We start from the raw sequence: 27,544 nt of genomic DNA, 5'->3' as shown, positions 1-27,544 counted from the left end.
GTGTACTATGTAGGACACGGACTATGTAGGGTACATGTGAAAACGCGGGAGGAAATCTAGCGCATGCATGATTCACTGGTAGATTTTCTTTAGGGACAAGTAGGCGATCTGCCTTTTGTTTCTTGCCAGACCAAGACATTTTTGTTCTTCTTCGTAACTAGTACTACGTCTTACAACTGCAACGCATATAATAATCAAAATACATAAAATTTCACAAAATTAGGAAACAGTACCCGCATTAAAATATATGTACTTAGAATGTCTGCTACTGTAATAATTTGAATATAATATTATAAATTAATTTTCGTTACCAAATGAAAAGAGTATTAGTAAAATACTTATTAATGCATAAAATCAATTAAGAACATTCAATTGTAATTAAGTATCACTTGAACAAAATTTTTATCGCATAGTTTTTGTGAAAACAATTATCTTCGCAGAACCATCAAATGTTTAACATAACATTATGAATGACAGTTTTGGATAAACATAAAAATGTAGATAGATATTAGATAGAGATCTTAAAATAAATATACACAAAACGTATCGATTCGATTACATAAATACGCATACTTGTATTGTAAGTAAAGTACCGTTATCTATATCTTTGATAGCTCGTGCTTAGAGGGTGAAGTAAAGACATGAATATTTATGAGCATTAGCGTAGGTACTGATAAAATATATGATAGATGTGTTGCAACCATTCACTCTGCTCTATATTAAACATATGACCTTATAAATTGCCGTACACAAGAAAAGTATTTAACAAAATTACATTGTTTCGCTGTTGAGAAATACTAGAATAACGGCAAGGATCTTTAGCGATGACATACTAAACAGTAGCTTCACTATCTTTCATGTTCCTCATCTCGCTTCCTTTCAATAATTTTAAGAAATAATAAGGTCGGCATTCTAAAGAAGATAAAACAAAGTAAAAAGCTGAAATCCTATGACCAATAATTGTAGAGTATTATGGAGATGCAATATACATGTAATCCACTCAACGATTTTCTTTTACGACGAGATGTGGTAAATATTCACATTTTTTTTTTCAAGTTACAATGAAAAACAATGAAATTATAAAGTTTATTCAAGAATAATGCAAATAAGAAATATCATCCAGACTTATGTGAATGAAATAAAATAGTTGTACAACAATAGTCCCTTCATGCTTCTTCTTCTATCTTTCTTGCAAACATTGCTTTCAAGCGCTCCAGATCCCTGCCGTAATCCATACAAGCCCTGGGACTGATTCTTCTGCTATCCTACTTGGACCGATCACATGGTGGCAGCTGCACACGCACACGTGTGTTGGTGCGGCGGGGCGCGGGGCGCGGGGCGGCGCGGGGCGGGGGGCGGCGGCGGCGGGGGCGCCCGGGCCGCGCGCCGTCATACGCCGTCCAGCTGCCGCACGCGCACGTCCTGCGACGCGCACATGTCCGGCGCGAACGGCAGGCACGTGAAGTACGCGCACGCCGCGCACTCGTACGCCGGCGCCGCGTAGAACAACGCGATCAGCGCGCACAGCATACCCCCCGCAGACACTAGACACACCCACACTAGCACGATCTTGCGCCGCCGCTCGTACGGCCCGAACGTCACGAACGGCAGCAGCGCGTACGATAATAGAAATCCGAACACGAAACCGAATACGTGGGCGAAATTGTCTATCCACGGTAACAGTCCGACGAGGAACAGCGCGAACACTAAGCCGATCAGCTTCATCAGCGCCCGCTTTGGGTGCCTCAGAAGTGGCCACGCCCCGATCACTTCTACTATTAAACATGCTAGAAGGCCGAAGTGAGCTCCTGCTGGACCCACCTGCAAATGAAAGTTATATCTCTTATAATTGAATCAAGAAACAAAAGTCCCGAATAGTCACAAATCTTAATGCAGTTACAAAAAGCCATCTTTCATCAATTATCACCACTTATATGTATACAAAATCTTCAATTACCTCAGCCCTATACGGCTCAAAAATAGCTGACGCCATGTTGCCCGCTACGCCACTACCCAGATATATAACAGCTAATCGGACTGGGCCCGCCATCTTCTCCAGGTCGCGCATGAAAAGCCACTGCAGCGCGAGCGTGGCCGCCAGGTGCAAGAGGCCCGCGTGCACGAACAATGATGTCCACGCGCGATATAACTGGTCTGGACGCCGTCTCCGCATAAACGGTAACATCCCGCAAACGTCGTCCAGACAAGAGACCTGGAATTGCATTCCGTACATTATACATTAATGAATAATCCCGCTTTTAAACCTTTGCTATGCTTTAAATTGTCAAATAGTGATGGTATATTAGTTGCATGTTAATGTATATTTCATCAAAAATATGAATTATGAATATTATATAATGCTTTGAACATTCAAATGCCTGACGCATATTGTCTACCATAATGCGTCAAATTCATATTTTATCCGTTGCAGAAACAACGACTAGAAAGCTTCGTTACAAGCTTATTAGAGCCACCCGGTTACTACATGTTTTACGGTGCTAAATGCACTGGCCATGCAAGCAACCCTGCTAGCACATGGCGTGCGAGGTCATCGCACGGGTGCACGCCCACGCCATGAACTAGCTATGCATGTACAGCAGATATCCTACCTGTGAGCATAGAGACGCCTCTTCGTGAAAGTATCCCTTCACAAAGGAGCAGTGCTCGCTGGTGGTGATGACGCACTGGCCGTGCACGCCGATGCAGCACGGGTGCGCGATGACCTCGCACGCCATGTGCTCGGCCGCGTGGCCCGCGCGCCCCGCCGCCGCCGCGCCGTCCAGCGCTGACTTGCGGCAGATCGGCCACTTGGTGATGTCATCTGGCCACTCGTGCGGCGCTATCGAGCGGGGCGCTTCACAGAATCTGTAAATTATTTTATAGACTGTCAATCTATGTACATACAATACTGAATACTGAACAATATTTTTGGCGGCACTGAAGTTAGACACGACTCGATGTGTGAGACTGTACTGTCACATGTGTGTGTTGAAGATGACGTAGTGCCAATTTTGGCCCGGTCAGTAACTTACTTATATTATTGGTATTCACGGGTAAAGTTTCTAACTTGTAGGGGTTAATATTAGGAAGTACTTTAAAGCAAAATATATTATATATAATAATAATGGTACTTACTTTGGGTCTAAACCACAAACTGAGCCCGATATCCGTCCCCCGGGCCCCGAGTCCCCTGATGACCATTTCTTCCACGTTGATATTGTATTCTGTAAAATTTGTATAACAATTTAATAACAGTAACAAATCCTGGCAATTTAGTATTCAATGTAAGTACAAATCTTGTTGTATATCGGATGAAACGTTAACCAGTAAGTATATTATTTTGTAGTAGGTCCTGGATTATCAATTTTAGTTATCTAAAGATCTACAAGCATCATTATTATTTCACTTCTAGTCACTTATAGGCCACGTTTTGAAACTTAAAATGCCTATCTTTAATGTCTATCCTCAATCTATCCTCTCAAAATGTTCATGAGCAATTGTACAAACATACAACAAATAAATTATTGATTAGCTCTCACATAATCATGTAGAATTTTCAAAATCTCATACAGTTTTTAATTAAAGGTAAGTACAATGTCTGGTTCATATTATATAAAGACATAAAGTGATATTATCATTTAAACTTGAAATGTAATAAAAAAACTTAGTCAGTAAATACGGATAATCCCTAATGAAGAAAGCTTCGCCGGCGATATAATAAAAAATTTAGCTATGGATTCAAAATATAATATACTCTATAACTCACCTTCGGTACTAATCCTCTTATCTTTGGATTGCGTGCGATGTAAATTTTAATAAAATTACATTCGGTTTAAATACTCTAATAAAAATTTCATAGCGCATAGGAATAATAAAAATCTACATATAAAAATTACTTTCTTCTGAAATGACAATCTCTTGATATCTTAAACCAAACTTAGACATTTTATATATTTTAAGGCATTTTTTAATTTTGGAAACTACCTACATATTTCTTTTATTTCTTCAATTATGCCCCTAATTATTCACATATAATTTTACATCATGTGCATAATATATGGGTTAGAAGTCGTAAAAATAGTCATGTTGGTATTAATTATACTACCAAGAATTTATCGCCCATAAATAATAACCATTTTGACATCAAAGCTACAATATTTTAACGAGCTATAATTAAACGAAGGTATAGTTTAATTAGGTAGTTAGTTGATAATATTTTCGCAGGTATAATATTCAAATTATGATTATAATTGAAACAACTTACAAACATATTAAAGGGCTCTTAAAAGACAATTACAGTTCTAGTTTTCTTTTATTCCAAAAATTTGTATCGTTCAAAAAAGTAAATTTTAACCCATTGACCACCGAGCGGCCCGATCGGGCAGAGACACAATAGATTTTCTATTGTGTCTGTGATCCGAGGACTGACGGATTAATATGGACTACGGTATCATTTAGAGATAGAGTGCAATAAAATCATACAAAATTATATATCCAGGATTATTTTTCTGATCGTTTTAAAAATATCAATAGGAATCCACACAGAGCGAGCAGCCTCGCGAAGCAATTGCTGCGCGAACAAGCTTGGTCTGTGTAGACTTGTCTCGGCCCAGAAAACGGCGATACATGCGTTTTTCTCAACTGAGCCACGTCCACACAGACCGAGCTGCTTCGCGAGGCTGCCTTAAACTTATGCATTATTTCAATATCATATACCTAGGAAATCAACAAAATTTACAATGTAGTCAGTCATTAATCACAAAAAAAATGTATTATCTTCATCATCATTATAAAATAATTACCGAACAGTCCGCCTTCGAAGACTGCACACACCCGGAATCATCGTTCCGTATACAACACGCTGTGTCCCGCTCCCGCCTCGCGGACGCCGCTATCGCCCGCGCTATCCTCGCGTCACGTCGCATGCACGGCGCGAACTTAGCCCCTAAATGTATGAGATCCGCCGCCCGAGGTCCCAACCAAAATGAAGCAGGTTCTTCCCATTCAACCTGGCAATGGGTGGAAATACTCAAACACAAAATATTGCTCCTCAGGAGAATTGAAAAGAGGGTAAGAATATGCACTACACAGATCTTAGGGTTATTGATTGAAAAATTGATATAAATGCTCTTCATAAGAAGAAGACCGGAATCTATAAAGAAGACCGAGTTAAATGGAAAGAAAAATGTAAGTCTTATTGTAGCAACTAATCTTGAATTGTTAAAAGTATCCATGACGCACATAATAAGGCTTTTAAAATTCTTAATAATCCATTACACAAAGCCATGATAATATGGCATATAGGCACACATCGGCATAAAAAGATCGTTAAAATTCATACACAGGACAAGAGCACACATAAAGGAAACTTAAAGCCATCCGACATTGAAAGAGACGTAATACTATAATACTCTATTCTCCAAGGCCTGTGGTCATCCGTGCCCAAAGATGATATCAGGCTAAGTTCGTAAGCGGCAAAAACTCGACAAAGGGTTTACGAAGCCGCGTGACCTACATCCCTTACACTCATTAATACTCTTACTTTGTGACCTCTACGTACTGCAGTGCTTTGTTACCGACAACAAAGCTAGTAAATTGCTAATTTCATATCGTTTTTACGGTCAGTATGGGTCGATACTTTGTTTCTCTATTTTACAGCGTTTTCATTACGTCTAATATGGCATAGTTTTAAATTTTTTAATTACTTCATAACACTATCGCAGATCTTTTTAATTAAATGAAAAATGTATAATAAAAAGGAACTTTATATGTTTCTTCTTTCATTCTTAAGATCCAAACTTATGTCTTAGAGTTGAACAACTTTTAGTCTAACAATGTTTACGAACTTTCATATAATATGAGTGTACAGAACCCTTTAGTCGTACACCTAAGTTTTGGGTCACTTTTTACTTTATAATTGATTATTTCTAATTCTTATATCATATAAAATAAAAACAGCACATAAATATCCATTCTAAGTGCCATGCGGTTTAGACCCCGCGGATAAGCCGATATCAAAAATAATTCATATCCCTTGTTTAAATCATTAAAGTTCTGAATTTTATTTTAAAAGAGTTTGAACTTCTACTAGTTGCTACTTATATTTATCCAAACGAACATCATTTCAATTTGTTCTATTTGTCTGTACCTGAGTAAAATTAGTACCTATGTAATAATCAGAACAAATTCATATTTTGTTTAATCGTTATTATAACAAGCCATTACTGGGTTTATGCCCAATTGGACAGTGACTTAAAAAAATAACAACCAAAATACATGAAATATTTTTATGTAAATGTTTCATAGAAATTCCACTTAAATTTTTAAGCAAAGATTGAAAAATCTGTCCTAAAAAAACAAAAAGTGACTCAAATAACCCAACCCCTTCTATAACGTCTCAACCGCATGACAATGAAGTCAAGTTTGTCCACGACATGGGATATTGATTGATGATCGTGTTGATGAATGATTGCTTGTGATACAATATCTGTCGTCTCACCCCGCTTGTTTACTTTCTATTGAATTAGTTCGTCGTAAAACATTATTTTGTGACAGGTATATATTGCTTTATTATTGAAATATAGATTATAATACGTGAGGCGAAGATTTGTTATACTTTGTATTGAATTATACAATCTACATTATTATTGATGTAATAGTAATAAGTCGACGTATATCGAGTAAAACAACACAAAACTCGTTTTCAAATCACACAATGTTACCAGAACATTAAACGGATACATTTAAAAAGTTTACAAAAACGCGGCTTTTAGCCGAAATTGACTGTGGACCATTCATTTTGTTAAACTACAAACTCCGTGTAGCAACAAGCCCAAAAAACCTAATATTGTCTCATAACCGCCCACTCGCAAATAAATGTGGCTTAATGCCCTGTGTCTGAAAGCTTTGCGTCATTTACCCGCGCTATAATAAAATCTACAAAGAAACGATACTGAAACCCGACGCTTCATTACTCTCTAAAGGCACGGATTAGGTGTTTTAGCTTGTACCATAACCCTAGCTCGCAAAATTACTCATCCCTTATAACCTTTGCTAGATAATATACATCATCATTTAGTAAATACAAATATGCTGAATAACTTCATTTTCTCAAAGTACAGCAAGAAATTATGTCACCTTTATAAAACGAACCTGCGAAGTATTTTACGTCTCTTTACTACGACCTTTTTATGTTAAAAACAGTTTTATTTGCGAAAACTTTATTTCTCCAAGAGTGTATTACGCAACAAAATGGCCTACCGAAAGTTTAACGCCAACAAAATAATCCCGCAAATTCAGAGGCATTTCTAGAAAAATAAGTAGGGGACAAATTGTGAGTTCTCAGTAAACTTGATAACGTTTGAGATTAAACCCAAACAACTATCTTCAACATACCAAGGACGATAAAAATATTCAATATCAGAATGAGGTGTACCTACCTAAGTATTTCACAAGAGGTTTTTTTTTAGTGAAAATACGCAGTAAAAATGAACGCACAATTTATCCAACTCTACAATAACTAAACTGAAACACGCATTTTCCTCTTTTAATTTCAACTCTTACATTTCCATACGAACCTGTTGTAAACTAAGACTCTTCAACATGACTTGTCCCGTGTGCGTATGCCGTCCGAACCCAACTGGTCCGAAGCCATAGCACAGTAAAGCTAGCAGCAGCACCAGGGTCTGCACGGTGCTGACCCACCACGTGAAGTAAGGCCTGTAGTCTGTGAGCTCGTCCAACTGCCGAGCCACGTCACCTTCGTGTGCCATTGATTTGCGTAAGGATCGTCTGAAAATAGGGTTTCATTTGTTTAATGTTTTATATCACCTTTTCGTAACAATGTATAGTGTAATGAGGTACAAATTATATTTAAAGTAAACATTTATTCGGTGAAAATATTGTTTCATTTACAGAGAAACTCTTGGAAATAAAACGATATCAGCTTTACTAGGACCTCGTCTTATGAATTCATAGAATAAAATATTGTAGCAATGTATTTTATTCGTTAGAAGATACAACAAAAACGTATATCAAGAAATTAAAAAAAAAATGTTGTGTGGTTTTATGAAACCACGGTAAAAGTGAAACTTAGGCACAAAATTATCGTATTTGTACGATAATAATTATCGTACGGTTCGACCGTCACGCGACATGCGCTACACAGACCAAAAAGTTTGAGACGATGTAATAAAAGTTTCACTTTAAAACTAAATTTTGTTTTAATCTTTGTTTTAATATTATCACTTATCTTACTGATTTATTCAAAGTTTCGTATTAAGTATCTATTAATTTTAATTAATCATGAAGTGTATTATAAATACTCATTTAGAGGCATTCCGCAAATAACGAGCATGCCAGCAATATAGCTTCTAATATCTTTACTTTTAACATTTAATTCCTTACAACGTATTAACAGCTCAGAAGGATTAGCAACATTAAACCGATAATCTCTTCAAGCACGATTGCCTAACAAACTACACCTTTGTTGGAGCAATGATTTCAACTCACTAGACTGTGTCTAATTCGACTAGCATGAAGTCAAGTACCCTTTACACCTGCAACTGGAAACTCGTTCGAACTGCTGTATTATACCTTTGTATAACAATAATGGACCAACTATATCGAACTCTCATTGGACTTGTAACAAGATTGAGTCGTGAGTCGGGAATTGAACTCACACCTAGTGTACCTACTGCAAATAAGGAATAATTGTGTCTCTACGATCATGCAAGCTGTTGAATTTAATGCCTGCAAGAATGTCTACTGACTTGCAACACGAAGAGAATGAATAAAAACTAATACGCAATATTTATGCAGCTGTTTTCAATACGTGAATGCAGAACGATGTTGAGATGCAAATTAATGTAAAAGGATTTAATGGTAAGCATTTGTTAATTAAAAACTGAATACAAAGAGAGGATTCATTCGCACTGCGGGCAAAATAAAAAGCCAGAGCCAGCTTTGTGGCACTCTAATAATAATTATAGAGATGTCGAAGATCGATAGCTCGTCACAGACGGCTTATCCTGAAAATCATTCACAATCCCTCAGATATTGATTTTATGACAAAGGATATATCTTTTGTTTCATATTTTATAGACTGAAAAGGTTTTAAGTGGAATTATAGTTGATTATACTTTGTTCTAAGTTTAAATTATGAAGTTATAAGAAACTTATATTTAATCTAGACGCCAGAGATGATAATGTAAATTGTAAATTATTAAAGGCTTTCCCAGAATTGTGGGTACAATGATTTCAATATGAATGTTGCATACGTGTATTTTTGTTTCTATATTATGTATTTATAAATCATGATTTGTAGATGAATTATTAAATCGTGTTCATGAGATATATATGATTTATAATTTTAACTCCATTGTTACAAATTTTCACATTTCAATTTGTTACATACCTACCCAATTCCAATCACTAAAATGATTGTGGTTTGAAGCCTGTCAATCATCAAACCACATATTATTATGGTTTAGTTACATGCAAATATAAATTAGATGTATTAAAAGATTATTTTAATGTAAGTAGGACAATTTTATAATGCCTAGAATCCTAAACAATAGCGAAGCGGGACGTCTGCTTAAGTAGACTTAGTGGGTAATACATACATGCTAGTAGAGTAATTCCTCATATTATACATGTATGTATACTGTTTAGTATATAATCTTAAGTTAAAGAGAATGATATGCTTGTAATCAGTGAACGTTTGCAAATGAATGTAACGTAGACATTCGTGATAGAGATATAGATTTAATTTAGTACCTACTTAGGACATCAAATTATACTTTTACAAATTTGAATCACCACAGAAAATTGTTTATTTTAGAAAAGTTTGGCAATGATGTTTATTGAATAGAACTTGCTTAAATTACTGGTACCTAATATATTATCTTACTGGCCATGTGGACATCACTAATGCAAGCACACAAGACATTTCATTTAGAATAAATTTTCATGATGCGTTTATATGTATCGATATACATACTTGAATGTGTGCTCGGTTACCAAGTTCAAAATTTTAATACAAATATTTCTCTATGCTTACCAATAACGTTCCTTTGAATTATAAAGTTTAATAATCAAGCGGCATACCAAGATGTTTTATTACCCACACTCAAAAATTCGTTTACAAATTGCGTGGGCTCAACATTTAAAGTAATATTGAAAAACATACGCGTTTAAAGTAATATAAAAACAACGTGGGTGTGCCGTATAGGGCTTCTCTATATGTTTAGACTTCAGACATACGATACTAGAAATAGGATCCGAATAATTCAGTCTGTCCCTCGTCTCGGGTGATGTGATTAAACTATTTAACCTGACCTTTGTGGAAGGTTGCGTGCTATTTAATTGAACGTGGATTTCTTTCGTCTATTCTGTTTAATTTATTTCTTAGAATATGTTTTAATTCTAAGATTGGTTTTACCGGGAATATCATTTAATTCATTAAAGTGCTCTATATATGTGAAAAACACTAATGAAACCAATCCAACACAAGATAAAACGTTACCACGTTTGGTTTGTGGATTATATTTTGTAATACATTGTAATATGTTTTCTAAAGTAATTTCAGTAAGCTCTTACTATCAACAATAAAGCTACCAATTAATAATATTTTTCATAGTTCAATATTGCATTTAATCTAAAAAAGTGGACTGTGAAATGTGGATGCAATATGGACTGGATTTTTTAAGCCACGATCGACTTTTACACTCTCATTACATGATTTTGTCACGAAAAACCATTTGAAAGGTACACGCGATGCAAATTATAGATTTTTACGACATGCTATATGCAACAATTATTTATTTCGGTGTAATAATAAATAGTCCATAATAAACGTACCTGCCTGCATACAAATTTTTTTGCACATAAAATGAAAAATACCTACTTTACCTCACCTTGACGAAGCGTTTAACAATGATAGATTGAATTGGGTATCAAAAGTAAATTAAACTCAGAAAACCGTGTCATATTTACAAAGAGCCTTCAAATTCAATCTACCAATTCAACATTTATACTCACCTTTCCCTACCACATCCACTCCGCACGAACTTAAAAAATAAATAAGACACTCATAAAGTAAATTTCCTCACCGGAAGAATCTTCCAACAACGCCCATTCCGAATTGCCGCCTATTAGAGTTATCTGCGAGCGGTTCCAACATCGGGGTGTGGATGCGGACCCCCCCGGCGCCCCAGGACACGCTCCGCTCCGGTCGTCTGTACTCCACACCAGAACCGAGAGGTGACCGGCCACTGGAATTGGTCAAAAATTAAGTCATTGTTGCCTTGTAGGATATAGGTTCTGCCAGGCCTCCGTCACTCGCTCAAGGTCGCGCTATAAGTGCCTACCGCACAGTAGGTCGGTACCGACCCAAGCGGCAGTTGGTTGGCACACGCGAGACTGCGCACCCGCGTCACGTTTCCCGCGCTCGCTACCAAGATGCCCGGTTATTGCGATGTGGACGGGTGTCCGAGTTCAAGAGTGAATAACAAGGAATTGTCTTTTTTTCAATTGCCTAAACAGGAACAGGCTACTTTTTATCCAGGAGACACATATACTTAGCGGGTCCACGCGGGTGAAACCGAAGGAAACAACTACTATCAATAAGATTTCATTTTTTTTATTGTATAATGTAACAAATATAATTAACAATAAAAAATTAATTAGTGTTTCAGCAACTCTGTGTTTAATTTACGCGCTCGGTACAACCCTAAAGTTTTCGTTTGATGACGCAATCACGCGGCGTGCGCGGGAAACTCGCTTCTCGGTGCGTGTTCGTAGAGTACATTTCTTACTGCAGCCGAGTTGCGGCGCATTTTGTAGGTAAATATAGCGTAGGTATTTTAGCTTTTGTATGGGAGTGATGTATCTGTTACGAAGTAACTATTCTCTAATCTGTGGTTCTGCTATGCGTTACAGAAATAAATCTCATTTGAATAAAAGTTGTTTAAGTCGAAATAAAAATATAGTTGTAGTAGGTAGGTGATACCTACAGTGGACTTTGTCGTTTTATTTTGAACTGATTATTTCAAATACTAAATTCACATTCTTAGGATTTCATAAAATGCGATATGTAGGTAGGTACCTAGATCATTTTTAAGCTTTACTAGATAGGTATCTAGAAAAGCTTAAAAAATGAGCTGTTTATCATTACGAGCAGTACTTTTTAATGAGCTGCATTATTAAAACATAACTACAAAAACAAGTTCATTACCCTTGTTATAAGCTATCCTACTAAAACGAGGATTAAACGTTTAATTTATAATGAAACAGTTTTTGGTAAGATTACTCGTTGCGCATATGTTAGTTGGGACGAGATTAAATCTCCAATTCAGAACCCATGTCACAGAGATTCGGACAAAGTGATATATCTGTCAAATACGTGTGCTTACAGCTACCCAATCAACCTTCATCTGGACATTATGTACACTTTATAAGGGCAAAGAAACGATTTAAGAAGATTTAAAATGCGCATAAATGTATAGGGATAGAAGACAGGTAAATAAAATAAACTTTAATTTAAAAAAAAGCTGAGGCTCTTTCCATTTATCACCATCACATTTATACAAGAAATCTCGTTATATTTATAGACAATGGACGTTAGCAGTTTTATAGCTAATTCATATAAAAACCTGTAAATGTTTTCATAGAATTATTAACTTAGAAATCATTCATTTAATCAGTAAGCCTTTTTATTACACTTGTTCAAAACAAAATCGATCGATTTTAAATTGCGTAAGCAGAAACCTAATAGCCCGGAACAACAAAGGCTACTTTATATGTCTAAAACGGGAAGGGTCAAACTAAACTATAGACCGTACGTAAACATCAATACAGTAGGTACATAGTATTGTTGGAAATTAATACATGCAAACGATATAAAACAAAGGAAATAAAGTAATTTATGTAACGAATAAATCAAACAAAATCCTTCCATATTTCAGTCTGAAAGCAATATATTTTTTTAACAGCACATTAAACCCAGGCTCATGTGTAATTACTACTTCGGAGCAATAAAATATAGCGGCTCACCTTGGCCATTGGATGAGAATGTAACTTTGAAGGTGAAAGAATTTCTCCCAAATATACGACGGATTGAAAACCAAATTTTATTGAAGTGCCAAATACATTGCCTTCGTCGTTACGTAGCTACTATAAATATCTTAAGAGAAGTCCACATATAAATTACCTATTTCTTTTCAATGTAGTTCAATTTCAATTTTCAATATAAATACAATTTCGCAGTAGCTAATAAAAACCTAAACTGTAGTACTTACTAAAACAAATTTATTGTACCCACTTACTTTAGAGCTGTTATACTTCGGTATATCTTACAAGTCTTAATAATATTATGAACAGACATCACATCCGTCTCTCTGTTGTGTTTGTTATTGCTATTTCAGGATAACAGGAAATAATATCAAAAGAATACATAATCTGGGCGCTTGCTTATTCCATTTCATAATTCCTCCTCAATCACAAAGTTACTAAGCTCTTTAATTTTCCCAAAGCTAATTATTTAGAGCTTAAACTGAAATGTTAATGTTTAGCTAAAATAAAAAGCGATGCATATCAAAGTGCACCTCATAAATATTTACCGAGTTCCAACTAAACGCTGAAGTTTGAAAGTTAGTTAATTAACAATGAGAAAATATTCATTGTTTATCCAAGTTGAAATTTTTCTACAGAAGCATTGTTAAACTCTTCTAATTCATGGTAAATTGCATGAAACTTTCATCAAGTTAAAGTATGTTTGTTCGCCCTTGTGAATAATTTAATATTTTAATATAATAAGTTATATGTATAAGCTGTTGGCAAAAATTACCTCTTATTCCTACAATAAAACGTATTTTTAACGTTGAATTACTATTATATAGAAGCGCTGGAAACTCTCGTGTTTTACTCCCATAAATTAATTTAAGCAAACGCGACTCAAACTAGAGCTCCTTACTCATTACAGTACATATATTAAAATGGAGGTTAATTTAATATGTCAGCCAAGCACTATATAAAGCTGAGAGACTAAGGCTGAAGCTATAATTATTACTAACTTAATTTTCCTTTAAATTCCTGCATTCTATTTACATTTGTTGCGTTTGTAATTATGTCCGTTTTAATATTTAGGCGACCGCGACGTTGTTAAGAAAGGATAGCGTTTTTACTTTTTATGACCACTATAAAAGATAATGATTAACTTTAGCCAAGAACTAGACTAACTACTAAACTGAGATAAAAACATTAAAGACACGAAAAAGTTTGGCTTCTTAACAACACGTTAACATACTTTTAACAAGAAGTAAAATGATTCTGAACTTTCAAGATATCGAGATGAAGTAGTTATTCTACAATGCAATGTAATTTAAAATTTATTCACCAAAACTGGGAAAACGGTATCTGAAAGTGCCAGTATATATAATTTTAATTAAAAGCTTATTAATCTGTCAAGTTAGCAACATGACGCTCGCGGGCTCCGACCCAACTGCGATTATTAACTAAACTTAGCTCCAAACAGATCCTCTATTGCTTTAGTAACTGTTCAATTGTATGCAGGACTAAATAATAATGTACAATGTTGAATGCGGAATTTTGACATTTTCATTGTATCACACCTAGACATTTTAAGAACAAGGCTCTTAACAGAAAAATAAATAAATCAAAATGATTAATCGAAGTATCATCATGACAATCAGCAATTAATGTCTTTAAGGAGATTAATGTGGTTTTCCTCCTAATAGATCTTTTAATCTAAATCCTAGACTTTTATCTTTTTCTACCCTAATAATTACGGTTTTAGAACATATCTATAAGTTCACTACATTCGTGCTTACTTGTACTTAATGGATAAACTTTGAAGATACTTTACATATTCTATATGTTATTTCTTACTAGTAGTAACACATTGTTCTTAATCGACATAGACTATATTTTATTTTAGTTTTTACCTATTAACCTATATCAACATTTATTTATTTTGACGGTAAGTCCACAAGAATTTTAGCATCGGTAAACATAAATGCTCGTATGTATTCAAAGACATGATGTGAATGATTCCTTGCTTACACATCTACTTTTCGAAAGTCGTTCCCAGATAAGGGATCTGCTAGTAATAAATATGGTCTAGGTTTTTGGGTCAAAACTATAAAATATATGTGACCTCATTTAGACGTAGCTGACTGTAAAGCTCTTCAGATATTAATATTTTTTTCTCTCAGCGAGCGTCTCTGCTTATTTGCACAAAGATATGAAAATAAAACAAAATTATACTTATAATTTCGTACGTACTAAAATTTTAAATAACAAAACGTGGAGAGCAACTTTTAATAAATTTAATGCCGAATTAAACATTATTTACTTCTGCTCAATTACATTATGAAAGATTAATTCATATGTATGTTTATACCTTTAGGTACTTTAAGTATCTGATCATTTGAACGAAATGTGTTACAAAATTATGAACATCAACAATTTTTAGAATGCTTCAAAATTACTTCAATAAACACCGCATACAAATGACACCTACCCTTTCGGTCCATCCGTAACGTCCATATCTTCATGGTGCTGATTGAGAGGTGAGATGAGTGAAGTTGGAGCGAAGAATACGTCGTCCACGTCAACTTCATCGTGCGGACTGCTTGCGCTCGCGCGGAATGATCGCGACCACTGCGCTGATGTGGATTGGCGTGATCTACGCGTCACCGCCTGTGGAAAATGTTACATAAATAGAGAAAATAAATAATCAGTACATATATATTTAACAAAAAAATAAATACAGTTTATAAATCTACAAAAAAGAGCGTGTGAGCCGTAAATTTATTTGGCAGGATTCAAGGATACAAATTATGGACTCAAATATCTCGACTATATTATATAGTATAATATACTCGATATTGCAAACCAAAATCGTCGCCTTAATGACGTGACAATATTGCCATAACGCGACCAAGAAAATTTTCTCTCAAGTCTCAACACGGACAACGAAGCTTCACTTCAAATAACACGCACTCATGAAATTTTTGTGTTTTCACCGATCCTTGATAAGTGTGCCTGTGTGCACAGTTTGAATTAAATCTGTCCATTTAAAGTGTATCAAAATCGTGTCTAAAGGAGTCGGATACATACAAACATGTTGGTTACATACATATACATATACAGGTTGTATACGTAGTATTAATATTATTAGTCTGTGATACAGGTGAAGTTTAGATGAAGATTTAGATGCATCATAAAATTTGTAGTTGTAGTAGTTGAAAAATCTGTTTTATTGTTAAAGTTTTACCGGAGCCTTATATGTAGTATGTACATACATAAACATAATACCGGACTTATTGTTTGCATGTTATGTTGCTACGTCGTGTACAGGTTTTCTAAACAATATACGTACTAACTATTCTATGCAAGGTAATGATGCCTGCTTAAAAAATATAGAAAAAGTGGCTGAATACCGTTCCTTTTCGGAATATTACCAAGATGGTGAGTGGATTTATGACGACATAACGGTGGAGGCGAGTCGATCCCTAAAGACATCGCTTTTATAATTTATTACAAGGAAATATGCTAGCCTAATTCGTCCATCGCATATTTTGAGGGAACCGAAATGATAAGTTATGACTAGTGTGTTTGGATCGCTGAAAATACGCTTTTAGCGATGTGTAGAACGAGACATTTATATTTTCTTCATACATTACACATGATAAATTACTACGCTCTTCGTACAGGTAATTTAGTAAATAATTCAATACAGTATCACCGTTATTCATAATTTACTGTGGACGATAAATTCTCTTTAGCGAAATTGTCGTAATGTTAATTTATGTAATGTTCTGTGTCGTTTTAGTAAAAATAAACGTGAACGTAAATTTAGTCATGTCTCTGTTGAATATTGAACAATTAGGCGTTTTGCTGAGTATCAAAAAACATAAAAAATAGCATAAGAGCACTTAAAATATAATGTAGGCCTTCTAATGTCTCAATAATAATTATATCCGTACATTAATCCTTAATGCATATTTTATCTTTTAAAAGCTACCAGAACAAATCTATTCATCAAACAAAAATCAAGATAGCATCAGCTACTCAAAAATGCAATTACATTAAGTAAATAAACACGCAAACTAAACAGCTACCCCAGTGCCATTTCGTGATGTATTCTCAAATGAAAATTCACGTTGTTTTAGCTTCAACATTTCTACCCGAGTGTTTTTAGAGGGAACTGATATTCACGTGGTAAGGTTCGTTGCTACCGATTCACATAAAATTGCTTTCACTGCTAAAGTATTTTATACAGCTATAAAAATATAACCTTAAGTTAGAACTTCGGGTAATGTATATTAGATGTTGTTTTTGCTGAAGGGCGAACTACTAAATTTATACAGAACAAGTTCAAAATAACAAACGTATTTCTAAATTTAACATAGGTACTATATGCGAAAGATATAGAAATTTTATTTAAAGAGTCCGAATTAGCCTATCCTAATATATAAAATGTTCAATACTTTTTTTTTATCTGATCAACTAATGACATACATAAAATTAATGTAACAGCAACATTACTTCGAATCCATTTTTTTTTGCGGCATATTAGTTGGTAGGTCAAAAAATAAGTAACTAAACAACACTTGGTCTGCATGATTATTTATTATTCTAGGACTTGTTTGCCTCTTTCCCTTAAATAGGATCAATTAACAGACTGATGATGACAAAGATTAGAAAATTTATCTCTCCCTATATCAAGATTATTCTCGTCTCCAATTAACAATATCGCTCTAGTTATTTACTTTCCCCAACTATCACACATTTAACAACGTCTAGAATATAAAATTCCACTAAATCTTTTTACAATGATTAAGAAAAAACGCTACGATAAAAGTAGCTACGTCCGCAGTTGTTAACTTCTAAATGGTAAACCTTTAAAACTAGGTTACAGACTAACTAAGCCACCTGTGGCCATAATAGCTTCCCAGTTGAATAGATTAACCTGTAGTTGCTGTCTTGGAAGTCTCATGTACTTAAATGCAACTATAGTTCTAAGGTTAATATTAAAATTGTTGGAAAACGCACTGCTAATAACGCATGTATAAAAAACATAGATTGAATTAATAAAAACATACCATTGGTATGTTTTGGTATGTTTTATCGTATTGACGATAGAAGACAAAAAGGCAAAAATTGTGTTTCAGCGATCGTCGAATAACACAAGGTAACTTTTGAAAAGTCATAAAATAAATAAAAGTAAAATATATGAAGAAAAATAATTACATATACCTACTATATTTAGGATTTTCAGCCTCTCTTTTAAATATTTATCGCTATAACGGCTACATAAAAGCACAACTAAAAAATAAAATCCAACCTTTTATTATTCCGTATAGAAATAGTTCCAACTTGATGATTGAGTCTATAACATAAACGTTCTATCACACGTTCTTAAACCATTTAATTTATGAATCAAACAAAGGAGCATGGAACTGAAAAATATTCTCCCGAAAGACTTTCCGATTTAAATTTAGTGTCCAATTTATCTCAGCTTACGTAACAAATTTCTTTGGATATCGCTTGAGAGCGACTTAGAGGTCACTAAGTCCGATAAATTTCAATTTATTTTCTTTTCCGAAGAAAATTTTTGAAGTGAATTACAATTTGATGAATAGTTTTGTACTTATTCAATATATTCAAATGTAAATATTCTGTATTTGTTCGTTTTAAATCTACGATACAACGTTGAAGAAGATAAACAACACATTTACATCGTTTCTTGTATGTCATAGCGTTGACACAAGAAAAACAAATATGTTTGACCCAAAAATAAAAATTGTTGCCATCATTTTTGGGCCCTGAATTTCAAAGCGTTATATTAATATATTTTATCAAAAGCAATTTTCTAATCACTATTTAGATAAATATTTAACAAATTATGTATTAAACTAGCTGTTGCCCGCGACTTCGTCCGCGATTCGGTCGTTTTTCGTCATTCGTCGTTTAAAAAAAATACGTGACACTTTATTTTTGAATGTTCTTAATTGTCTCTTATAAAATTTAACTACATTAAAATTGAATACTCTGATAAGAAAATCTTAAAATCATCGAAAATCATAGACATCGAATATCTGAGGAAAACATGAATGAATGTGATTTAAATTCTACATTTCTTAGTAATTAAAATAATAATCTAAATTAAATGTAGATTAACAGTTTGAGCGCACCATTATAGAATATGTACCTAAGTAATAAATTACGTTAGTTTACATAGTAACTTTACTAAAAACACGATGACTTTCTTTCGCGCTCGGTACCACAAACTAAACATGTTTGTGGTACGTGGCCCGCGTCACTTTACCCCCCACGAGTTCCCCTCCGTTGCTATGCGAAAATACATTCGTCGCCCTACTGTAGGAAAAATTGTAATACTGCGGCCTGGGCGTTATAACACGCTCAGGAAATTCCTGAGTGCTGATAGACTTCCGTCTATCGGCATTTATACCAATTTTATATTAATATCACCATCTTGAGGAAAAGCTTCTAATGTCGATTTAAAACGCATATATATACGGATTAACCTGATGAATTAACATGTTCTAAAATTGTGAAATGAATTCAGTTTTAAATTCGAGAAATATTGATTTCTTGTATTCGATTATTCGTCGTAGTCGAATACAAAATATATTTAAAGAAACTTAGGTTGGCCTTCAGGCAAAAGGGATCCTATCAAATGATAAACTTGACCTTGTATCTTAAAAGTAAGAATGAAAGGAGCATCTAATAATTGTTGAGCACCAAAGGATCATTTAAAACGCAATACTATAAGAGCTAATATTGTCTAAGAACTGTTTAGATTGCACATGTTCCTCTAAAACTTAAAAGTAGTGATTTCAAAGGTTCCGGCGTATCTTCAAACGAAAGCCGACTCCTTACTCCACTTTAAAGCATTACAAAAAGAACATACTACGTTAATATCGCCTATACAGAAGATGATCTGTAATCAATTGTGAGGTTATAAGCAAACCCACTTTTATATTATTTTGTCGGACCACACCACCGAATTTGTAGAATGATCTTCTATGTTTACCTCTAAGTCATTAAGACTATGTCGAAATCTGTCTGCAATAAGACGGGCCTCTCGCTATTCGTCCGTTTAAAGAGACCAATAGTTTCAATTCTTAATCTTTCATTAAACAAACTTATTAATCGTTCTTGTCTCAAATAATGGTAATATTCGCGTCCCTACTCTAGTCATTGCTTATGCTCATGTTCATCTTCGGGAGATCGAATAATATTATGGTGCACCCTATTATTTGTCAAACGGTCTTCATATTGAGTAAAAGTTTCAGAATTCTCGAGATAAAATATGACGATCGTGATCAGCTGTGAGACGTAATTCCCTCTCAGTGAGGGTTTCGGTCTCACGGGATAGTACAATATGCCATTTGCGATCAGCTGTGAGACGTTATATATACCCTCAGTGAAGGTTTCGGTCTCACAGGATAGTACATGCCGTTCGCGGTCAGCTGTGAGCCGCAATTCTCGTTGTGAAGCGGTTTCAGGTTCGGCATAACACATGTTGTTTTCGGTCAATAGTAAGCCTCTTATCTCTAACGATCCTTGAGAACTCTTATTTCTCATTTTCTTAACTTTGCTCGAATTTCGATATATAAAGATTTTTTAGGTGGCACTGATGCGGGTGAATAAAAATTAAAACGGACTAAGAGTGTTATAATCTCAATCATCATCATCAATACATATAATAAAATTGTGGAAAAGTGATGTCTGTACAATTAAAATATGTAGAAAATAATTAGCAGGTGTTATTATTATCGAGAAATCGAGAGAAACCATTTTTTTCTCTTAAAAGCTCCCCCCCTCCCACTTCCCGAACTCCGATTGACCGTAATTTATTTTTCCTTACATTTTTATCATATCCTTTTCTAATGGGTTTCATCCTACTGCGATTTTTTTTTGTTTCAAAAATTATCTACCCTGGTGTATAGGTAAATTTTCCACATAAAATGTCCTTTAAATTATGTCGTATTATATTTTTAACCCCCGACGCAAAAAGACTGGTGTTATGTGTTTGACCGCTATGTATTTCTGTGTGTGTGTGTGTCTGTCTATGGCACCGTAGCTGGCTAACAGGTAAACCGAATTAGATGCGGTTTTTTTTGTTAGGCAGAATATTTTCCGACGCTGGTTCTTAGATAAAGTGTATCAAAATTGGTTCATCCACTTATTATACCTACATAGGGGTAAAAGTGGGAATGAAAAAAATGAAAGTTATAATTTATTTTTAAAGATCGTCGGGAAGTTTATGAAATTATTTATTCCTTTTTCTATACACTTTTCTTCGTCTAAACGGTTTAGTTACGTGCTCTCTCTCTCTTCAGCCTTTAGTTACGTGCGTGAGACAGGAAAGATCTAATTTGGATTTGTTTCTGGATTTGATAAAAACTGAGTATCGATTAAGCTGATCAGTGGCTACTGGCTACACCATAGATTATTAAAAACATCCGTTTAAGAAAGGAAGGAAATAGAATTTGCTCCTCTCCCCCCCCCTGGTTCCTAAAAAATAATATGACATAATTTAAAAGAAATTTTACGTAGAATTAGTTAGGCATTTCTTTTTTGATTTTCGATATTATATATACTAATCATAATTTTTTAATTACAATATGTAGTAACTATTTGGTATAGGTTAGGCATTTCATTTCTTGATTTTCTTTAATAATTTGGTACGTAAGTTTTTTTAGCTCAGTTTAGTAAGAAATTTTAATAACAATTCTTTTAATTATTTATGGTAGTACAACAGTACAGTATGGTTGTACGTATTTACTCAATAATTGTATGTTAAGTAGTAATTCAGCATGGGCGTAGCCACGGTGGGGCTGGGTGGGGCGCTTACCCTGGCTTTGATCTGGTAGGTACTAATTGTGAAGGGGAGTGGGCGTGGGCGTGGGATTGGGACTGAACGTGGCATATGGCGTGGGAGTGCGAGTGGGCGCGGGAGTGGGAGCATGAAAATAAAAATGATTTTTTATTGTTGCCCCACCCTGAGCCCATGGTCATAGGTCCCATAGTCACTATTCCACGCGAACGAAGTCGCGGGGACAGCTAGTAGACAAATATAATCAGAAAACTTTGAACTCCTAAGCTCAATCATAAAAGATAGACATTTATGATGTCGGGAGATATTTTTTATATAATATGGAGAACATTTCTTTCATACTTGATTTCTGTGTAGCTTTAACCATTAAGATACACGCATTAAGAACGCACACGCGACGAAAGCTTAAAAATGGAGTTGCTGCTCTGCTCACGAATATGAAAAATAATTGTACCAAGTTTCGTTTAAATCCGTCGAGTAGTTTTTGTTTCTATAACGGTTATACAGACAGACAGAGGGACAAACATTTTTGACGTCGATGTCGATCTCTAATCACCTCGTGATAGTTATTTAGGAAATATATTTCATGTGCAGAATTGACCTCTACAGATTTAATATAAGTAGGTATACATATATTAAGATTCCAATTTCCATGTAACGTTAAATTCGACTATATAATAACTAACAGGCAACGCAGGTTACTCTCGTTTCCGTAAGTTGAGGCGGCTACATATTCGGTCCTAATAACATGACTTTTTGTGAACGAAACGACAGCGCGGTTTAATTCGATGGCAACACCATCAGAAAAAAGGAAATATTTTTAACTTTGAAAAAATATTATGATTTACACTATTAATACTATTTTAACATTAACACAAAATATAAGACTGTGAGTGTGTAAAAATAAATCCAGCTAGTTTCACATCACACTTATGTTTATAATTAGGTATACGACATGAAAATATATTAATTACCAAGCAATAATCATACAGATAAATACTGAACAAAAGTATTAACAGTCAAAGTATATTTTTACTAACAACATGTAAATGATGAAGGAATAATAATTATCAACGAACTAACCTTTTTGTATTAGAGTCCCGCCTCGTGATCGAATTATTAAAACACGAAGATTTTTAAAAATGTAACCAATGAACACAATCAATATTAGATTAACTGTAATGGTGTCTAGTTTGACTTAAAATAATATACATCTACCCTCACTTTTAAAAATGTAGTATATTCACACGAATTATATAAGCGCACCTTATAGGGAAGGGAAGATTTATTATGGGTTAAAGAGTTAAATAAATAAATAACATAATTATATTTAAATTATTAATTTTTAACATTGTGTTCAGTAGTGTTAACATGTAAATTGATTTGATTTTTACGAAATCTCATAGATGGCGCTGAATCAAATTTGTCTTTATAGTACTAAGATTCATTAAACAGTTTCTCTGCCCAAATTACGTAAATGACGTAGTTTTTATAGTGTAAAGCTAGATAATAGCATGGCTTACTCAAAAACAACATTTAAACATGAGTCTTTAGATTGTACGCTGTCGTAGTTCACGGAATACGAAAAGTAAAGGTTCACAGCTCCTTCCCCGGAGGTGATAGCATGATAATATGTTTAAAAAAACCTCACACGACCTGTTAGTAATATTCATGCAAAATTTGAAGTCAATCTATGCAGTACTTTTCGAGATTAGCTCGGACAAACATACAGACAAACATACAAACAGACAAACAGACAAACAGACAAACAGACAAAAATTCTAAAAACTATATTTTTGGCTTCTATATCGATTATAGATCATGGATTATGTATTCTTTTAAAAAAATATTCAATGTACAGTTTTGACTTTCCTACGATTTTATTATATGTATAGATATAGATTAATTAATAACTTTCCTAGAAGAATAGAACAACATATATTTACTAAATAGTCACAATAGTATTTGTTGTAGTGTTTGCAAAGAAATAACGCTAATAGTAATTCAGATTTAAAATCAGGTTCATTTTTACAACTTTAAAATTTCAGTTCTACGTTCTACTGTGGTTCTACACAGACGTGTCGGTATACGTGAGTGTGAGTTTTGTGGTCCGCGTATTCTTATACAAATGGGTTGCGTGTCGTGTGCGTATACACGTGGAGTGTGTGTGAGTGACGTCATAATACTCACAGTAACAACATAAGACAGTCCAGCAAGTGTGAGCCTGGCGACGCTATCCTTGCCCGGTTGCGCGGGCAAGGGCGGGGCAGGCTCAAGCGGCGCGGGCGCGGGCAGCACGTCGGGCCGCTCGCGGCTTCGCCCCCGTGCCTCCCTGGGGGCCGCGCCTGATGCTCCGTACATACTGGACGGACAATCATTAATATCTAGTTATAATTATTTTTACTACATGAATTTGGAAATATTTATAAATACTCATAAGTAGATAACTACTTATCGGTGAAAGAATAAATAAAAATATACACCAATAATTGAAAAGATTTCGTTAATTACTGTCTTCCAGTTGTTAATTAATCTTTTTTTTTTAATTCATTAAAGTATTTAAGTCGAAAAACAGCGACAGTTTATAAACTTTCAAATAAGATTTAAAAAATTAACAATTACGTACTTAACATAAAACAAAAAAAATGTATACTGAGAAAAATAAAATACACAACATAATTTTATATAATAAAACATATAACATAACTTTGACAGTAACCTCTGAGCTATAAACACCTACACTTGTACATCCAATTCGAATATTCACCTTCGTGAACACATCCAATTCAATTTAAGATACCCATCTAATACATTAGAATATTCAAACCAATAGTAATATTATTATTATTATTTTGTGGGTTTCACAGCAGCATGTCTGCAGCTTTGAATTCAATATTCCGATTGTGTTTACAATTCATGCATTGATACTGATTACATTGAATAAAATCCAACAAAATTCTTGAAGCAAAAATTGCAAGATTTAAAACCAACATTCTACGCTAAACATGAATTTCCGCGAGCATAATCTAGTTTGTAGTCTTTATTAAATCATATAAAGTTACAAATTACGAGCGAACAAAGGCGTAAATACATATAAATTACACTTAAACTCGGTTTATTACCCGACTCGACTCGCACGTACAGGCAATTCATTTCTAAACGTGCGGGACAACATTCCTTCTTTTAGATAAAAATACTATATCAAATCCAACACTAGTGGATTATTACTGTACTGGCTTTAACAGAGATACTACAAACAGTTTTTTAAAAAGCTCGCCTCAATATTCCCGCCTTTCAGTGGTTTTTGAAATAACTACTGAATTCATTGTGAGAATCTCTGTCGTTATGGCGCGGGCCGCGGACGAATTAAAATTATGCATCCAAGCTTTAATATTAATTAATGGTTAAAATAAATGAGTATACAAATTCAATTAATATGTCAGCAATCAATTTCAATTATAGTTACGGGCAAATAACCTTTCCTTCTGGATTCCTGATTGCAAATTATAGGATTCCCGATATTTTAAAGTATAAAAGTTTAAAAATGAATGAAACGTGTATATTTAATTCACAATTTACTCCAATTCATAAATATAATGTATTATGTATTTAAAACAGTAATGCAGGAAACTATATCAACATTAATTATAGGCATAGTATCATTCTATGAAAGCATACAAATTAAACCACACCAAAACTAGTTTAAAATTAGCTTAGATGTAAATAAAGTAAATTATAATTAATGAAAAATATATAAAATAAACTAACAATAAACAAAACCTGAAGCAAGATGTTATTTTCCTTTTTCTATTTCGCCCACGTCATAATTGTTTAAAATGTCAAATAAACGCATATAAATGACACTTTTCCATCGTTCAATTTTAACCAGCATCAATGATTATCATTTTGCTGTCCTGTGCAAAAATTTCGATGATCACTCGAATTTTTTATCAGCACATTGACTTCAGGATGGAAATTCTCGAGAATTCTGATAACGCCATTCAAATGGAAAATAAGTAGATATTTTAGAATTTTCGCTCCGGTCGCAGTTTGAATTTAGAATAGCATTTCAAATGTTTGTGGCCAGTTACACATTTGTGATTGTGTTTGTGATGGAATTCGAATCGTATTTCATGCTCTTGTTATGCAAAAAGTTTGTATATATTATATTTAAAGAGTGTTTTACGGTGGTTCATATATTGTACAGTAAAAAGTTAAGAAATATTAAATTATGATTGAAACGCTAGTGCATAACACTAGCAATATTTTTATAATATTCAGACTTCTGTTATAATACTGCAGCTATACCGCATTTCATTAAAAAAATAATATACAGAATTTTAATAATTCAATAACACTACTAAGCCAATCAATACGCACTAAACAAATCACAAACAACTACGTGAATAGTAATTGTACGTAAAAATAATAAATTTTAATATTATTAATTCTTTGACAACATACAAAACGTTCTCACATTACTCGTCGACAGAGACCATTTTTCAATTTTAATAAACGACAAAATTGACAACAGAAAAATAATGGAGTGTCCTCTACCAAGCACATGATAATATTATGTACCATAAATGATGTACTTTATATATGCCATATAAACAACATTTGCTCTGAGCTATGTTATTACCTATGCATAAATAAATGTACAATTTAGTCCAAAATTACTTTCCTTCCGTGCTGTAATTTATACGGCTTCTTGAGAAATTGCATCTAGATTAAAAATTTATGACGAAAGTATGAACAACAACAAATCAACTTTATCTAGCCGATAATTCATAGTGAGCGCAGTCAACTTGGGCAAACTCGCTGAAAATTCCCTAACCTACATAGAGCAGTGACAAAGTTTGGTTTCGTGAATACAAACTTCACACAGCAGTCAGGAATTAGCTAAGATATTTAACTTAGTGCTGATGATAAATATTATATATTGTCCAAACTTCATAAACATCGATGTTTAAATGAATTCGTTCGTACCGGTTTCAGAATAATAGATTACTAAATAGTTACTAGAATATCGAATCCAGGCTATCTTTATACGTTAGGAACTATTTGATTCAGGATTGTGCTTGGAATCCGAGACAGTAATTAAAATAACGCCCTCGTGAATATTTCGCTGTAACAGAAACAACTAGCGTAACCTACTTAAGATCTTAACTGGATATAAATAGAAAGAAGCCGGGATCACATTTATATATTCTCATTAAGTAGTCATTCAATTCAGAATCGTTATGAATATTTGAATAAAGAACGACTTGTTCGATAAACTCACCTAATATCATCATCATCGGGATGGTAATCCGGAGGTAAGTCGATCCTAAGATCGCCGAGCGCCCTCGCTGCGTGCCGTCTCCGCCTCTCGTGCCAGAGCCTCCTTTGTTCCCTTTCATTGTCTTTTTGGACGCCGAAGAAAGTTTGCGTTTCTCTCTTGAGATAATCCCTGACTGCGACTGTGTGTACGCGCCTTAATCTGACGCCATCTTCTTGTGCTGGTTGAGGTATGGGCTCGGGGGGCGGGTGCGGTGCGGGGGGCGCGGAGACGATGCGCGGGGGCGACGCGGGCGGGAGGGGTGGTGCTGATGCCGCGGGGCCTGGTGAACTTTGACACGCCAACTGCGGTGCAAGCAGACCCGCGCTAGA

General features: G+C 34.4%; 1 protein-coding gene across 2 annotated transcripts; it reads right to left on the bottom strand.

Moving 5' to 3' along the window:
• Positions 1-1,389: 1,389 nt before the first annotated feature.
• On the bottom strand, positions 1,390-27,544 carry rho-5 (rhomboid-5). Of its 2 annotated transcripts, XM_089698118.1 has the most exons (11): positions 27,177-27,544; positions 24,083-24,254; positions 15,542-15,720; positions 11,112-11,273; positions 7,578-7,791; positions 4,803-5,009; positions 3,767-3,787; positions 3,136-3,224; positions 2,610-2,865; positions 1,958-2,212; positions 1,390-1,821 (listed from the first exon to the last, which is right to left on the bottom strand). In XM_089698118.1, the coding sequence occupies exons 2-11, from the start codon at positions 24,251-24,253 to the stop codon at positions 1,390-1,392; spliced, it is 1,986 nt and encodes a 661-aa protein (XP_089554244.1). In that variant the 5' UTR covers position 24,254; positions 27,177-27,544. The 2 variants fall into 2 exon arrangements, with proteins under 2 accessions (XP_089554244.1, XP_089554245.1); XM_089698119.1 differs by lacking the exon at positions 3,767-3,787.

Source organism: Colias philodice, chromosome 8 (genome assembly GCF_061535455.1).
Source record: "Colias philodice isolate Cphi_HAF_F1 chromosome 8, ilColPhil1 Martin Lab GWU primary, whole genome shotgun sequence".
Taxonomy (NCBI): domain Eukaryota; kingdom Metazoa; phylum Arthropoda; class Insecta; order Lepidoptera; family Pieridae; genus Colias; species Colias philodice.
Note: the sequence above shows the minus strand (reverse complement) of the source record. Positions and strands in the feature narration are given on the sequence as shown.

Coding starts and splice junctions, on each gene's coding strand:
- rho-5 (XM_089698118.1), bottom strand. CDS start 24,253: ATGTACGGAGCATCAGGCGCGGCCCCCAGGGAGGCACGGGGGCGAAGC. Junction 15,721..24,082: donor GACTGTCTTATGTTGTTACT/GTGAGTATTATG, acceptor CATTTTCCACAG/GCGGTGACGCGTAGATCACG. Junction 5,010..7,577: donor AGAGTCTTAGTTTACAACAG/GTTCGTATGGAA, acceptor ACCCATTGCCAG/GTTGAATGGGAAGAACCTGC.